Source organism: Oncorhynchus kisutch, unplaced genomic scaffold, assembly GCF_002021735.2.
Source record: "Oncorhynchus kisutch isolate 150728-3 unplaced genomic scaffold, Okis_V2 scaffold1145, whole genome shotgun sequence".
NCBI lineage: Eukaryota > Metazoa > Chordata > Actinopteri > Salmoniformes > Salmonidae > Oncorhynchus > Oncorhynchus kisutch.
This window is the reverse complement of record NW_022263090.1, coordinates 56,224-59,525: the sequence shown is the minus strand read 5'-3', so window position 1 is coordinate 59,525 and position 3,302 is coordinate 56,224. Positions and strand designations below refer to the sequence as shown.

Genomic DNA, 3,302 nt, shown 5'->3' with positions numbered 1-3,302 from the left:
AGTCATTTAGGGGCATTTGAAATGATCAGATAGGGTAATGCAATATGTTAATTGCTTCACCTTGTCTTCTGATAGGCTGGATGCAATTGTGGCCATATTGCTTATCCCAATTAAATCCTTGTGTTTAGATCAAGGTGTAGGATTTAGGGGTCAATTTGGAAATAGAAATTGAATGTAGTTCAGTGGCTGACAGCTGTCCTTAATTAGCCAACGTCATTAGAAGGGTCTGGAATTCCTTTAAAAGGAGCAACCAAACATCTGGCAAATATAGTAAAAGGGGTATTCTGGTAGGATGTATGCCTACCATTAGTTCTGAATACTGGTGAAGTTTTGAGGGCAAAATGGCTGTGATGATTGGAATCGCTTTCAGGTATGTTTTTAAGTATTGATTTAGTTTGTTTCCCTTGTCCTTCAGGTGTTACAGGTAGCTATGTTTATGACATACATTCTTTTTCCTTAAGAGTTTCTTGGCTTTGTTGCCTGCTAATTGGAGGGATAATGTCTTCTACATCAGAAGGTGAGTTCATTTCAAATAACAGCTACGCAGTTCCATAACCTTCAAATGCTGACATTTTACAGTTTATATTTTGTACCTAGGTGATTGGTCTCCTGCACTGGATTCTAATGCAGCATGGCTCTATGCAGGATCACTTCGGTCTCTAGGATATGGCAATTATAAGTCTCCAAAATCTCAAATGCAAGCGCAACAGAAACATCCGGCCGCCATCGGGTGGAAGGAACTGGCCCCCATGTCCCAGCAACCTCAGCAAGTGTGGAATCCAGTTCAAATGCCCCTGCATCAGAAGCAACCAGCCGCAGAAGCTCAGCCGCAGAGGCAACCGACAACTGTGCCCCAGCAAGTGTGGCATCTAGCTCACATGCTGACGCATAAGCAACCGACCGCCATGCCCCAGCAAGTGTGGCATCCAGTTCAAATGCCCGTGCAGCAGAAGCAACCGACCGCCGTGCCCCAGCAAGTGTGGCATCAAGCTCAAATGACCCTGCAGCAGAAGCAACCGACTGCTGTGCCCCAGCAAGTGTGGTATCCTCCTCAAATGCCCCTGCAGCAGAAGCAACCGACCGCCGTGCCCCAGCAAGTGTGGCATCCAGTTCAAATGCCCCTGCAGCAGAAGCAACCGACCGCCGTGCCCCAGCAAGTGTGGCTTCAAGCTCAAATGCACCTGCAGCAGAAGCAACCGACCGCCGTGCCCCAGCAAGTGTGGCATCCAGCTCAAACGCCCCAGAAGCAACCGACCGCCGTGCCCCAGCAAGTGTGGCATCCAGCTCAAATGCTGCAAAAGCAACCGACCGCTGTGCCCAAGCAAGTGTGGCATCCAAATCAAATGCTGCAAAAGCAACCGACCGCTGTGCCCCAGCAAGTGTGGCATCCTGCTCTAATGCCCCTGCAGCAGAAGCAACCGACCGCTGTGCCCCAGCAAGTGTGGCATCCTGCTCTAATGCCCCTGCAGCAGAAGCAACCGACCGCCGTGCCCCAGCAAGTGTGGCATCCTTCTCAAATGCCCCTGCAAACAACCGCTGTGCCCCAGGAAGTGTGGCATCCAAATCAAATGCTGCAAAAGCAACCGACCGCTGTGCCCCAGCAAGTGTGGTATCCTCCTCAAATGCCCCTGCAGCAGAAGCAACCGACCGCCGTGCCCCAGCAAGTGTGGCATCCTGCTCAAATGCCCCTGCAGCAGAAGCAACCGACTGCCGTGACCCAGCAAGTGTGGCATCCTGCTCTAATGCCCCTGCAGCAGAAGCAACCGACCGCCGTGCCCCAGCAAGTGTGGCATCCTTCTCAAATGCCCCTGCAAACAACCGCTGTGCCCCAGCAAGTGTGGCATCCAAATCAAATGCTGCAAAAGCAACCGACCGCTGTGCCCCAGCAAGTGTGGCATCCTGCTCAAATGCCCCTGCAGCAGAAGCAACCGACCGCCGTGCCCCAGCTGGGGTGGCATCCTGCTCAGTTTCCCCAGCAGAAGCAACTGGCCGCTATGCCTCTACTGCAGAAGGAACCAACCACCATAGCCCAGCAACCTCAGCAGGTGTGGGATCCAGCTCAAATGTCCAAGAATCGAACAGCTACTGAACCTCAGCAGCAGAAGCAACCACCCACCACGTCCGAGCAAGTGTGGCATCCAGCTCAAATGCCCCTGCAGCAGAAGCAACCGGCCACTGAACCTCAACAGAAGGAACTGACCGCCATGCCCCAGCAAATGTGGTATCGAGCTAAAATGCTCCAACAGGAGAATCATCTGGCCGCCATTCTCCAGCAGCCTCCGCTCGTGTGGCATCCATCTCAATTTCCCCAGCAGAAGGAACTGGCAGTCGAGCAGCAGAAGGAACTGGCAGTCGAGCAGCAGAAGGAACTGGCAGTCGAGCAGCAGAAGGAACTGGCAGTCGAGCAGCAGAAGGAACTCGCCGTCGAGCAGCAGAAGGAACTCGCCGTCGAACCTCAGCAAGTGAGGTATCCAGCTCAATTGGCCCAGCAGCAACCCAACCCCATTCCTCAGCAATTTTGGCATGTAGCCCAAATTTCCCAGCAGCAACTGGCCCCAAATTCTCAGCAGAAGCACTACGAAAGCACTGAAGATGGTGCCTCTGGTAGTTCTCAAGCCAGCATTGTTGAACAGTCGGGTGTCATCCCAATCTCTTCCTACAGTTCCAAATCGCACTACAAGAATGGCAGAACTGGAGTCTCCCAAATCGGCTACACTCCTAGAGAGGCCATGCCTGTTGACAGTGGAAATGCTCCCAAGGACGGGAATGTTAGCATTGGCGCACCAAGCATATATCCAACACTAGTGAAGGATTCTGCAAGGTAATGGTTCACTTTAACCTGCTCTGAACTTTGCTCTCTGAATTTGAAGGCCTTTGTACTAACCATATATCTATCAACAGGAAAATATAATGGATTCATCCTCTAGAAGCTCTAATGGTGAGTATTGTTTTTGACATTAATTACTTAACATTCTGTGTTGCTGACATTGTTTGCATTTCTTTCTGCTTTTTAGACCAGGAAGTTGCTGGTGCTCTTGCTACTCTAGTGGGATGGAATCAATAAACAATTTTACTTTAAAAAATGCCTTGTCTCTTTGAAATGTTTCATGTCCATTGCTTGCAGTCCGTAGTAAAAATGACTACTGTTGAGTTAATTCTTTGGTTTTCTCATCTTTTACCTTTGCTACTGATTCAAAATAAAGCTTGGGTCTACATAAGAGCATTTGTGATGGGGTGAGTTGTCAGACATTCCTCATATATTCATACTTTAGATGTAGGCATGCATTGTATACAGTGAGACT

General features: G+C 50.1%; 1 protein-coding gene across 2 annotated transcripts; it reads left to right on the top strand.

The window, feature by feature from the left end:
* Positions 1–235: 235 nt before the first annotated feature.
* On the top strand, positions 236–3,076 carry LOC116364990 (PAX-interacting protein 1-like). Of its 2 annotated transcripts, none has more exons than XM_031817771.1 (5): positions 236–370; positions 462–517; positions 598–2,821; positions 2,902–2,938; positions 3,015–3,076. In XM_031817771.1, the coding sequence occupies exons 1-4, from the start codon at positions 342–344 to the stop codon at positions 2,909–2,911; spliced, it is 2,319 nt and encodes a 772-aa protein (XP_031673631.1). In that variant the 5' UTR covers positions 236–341; the 3' UTR covers positions 2,912–2,938; positions 3,015–3,076. The 2 variants fall into 2 exon arrangements, with proteins under 2 accessions (XP_031673631.1, XP_031673630.1); XM_031817770.1 differs by having other exon boundaries at positions 580–2,821.
* The last annotated feature ends 226 nt before the right edge of the window (positions 3,077–3,302 follow it).

Bases quoted from the DNA above. Each gene is read 5' to 3' on its own strand.
- LOC116364990 (XM_031817770.1), top strand. From the start codon at position 342: ATGGCTGTGATGATTGGAATCGCTTTCAG. The intron at 371-461 runs GTATGTTTTTAA...TTTTTCCTTAAG, and splicing joins ATGATTGGAATCGCTTTCAG to AGTTTCTTGGCTTTGTTGCC. The intron at 518-579 runs GTGAGTTCATTT...GACATTTTACAG, and splicing joins AATGTCTTCTACATCAGAAG to TTTATATTTTGTACCTAGGT.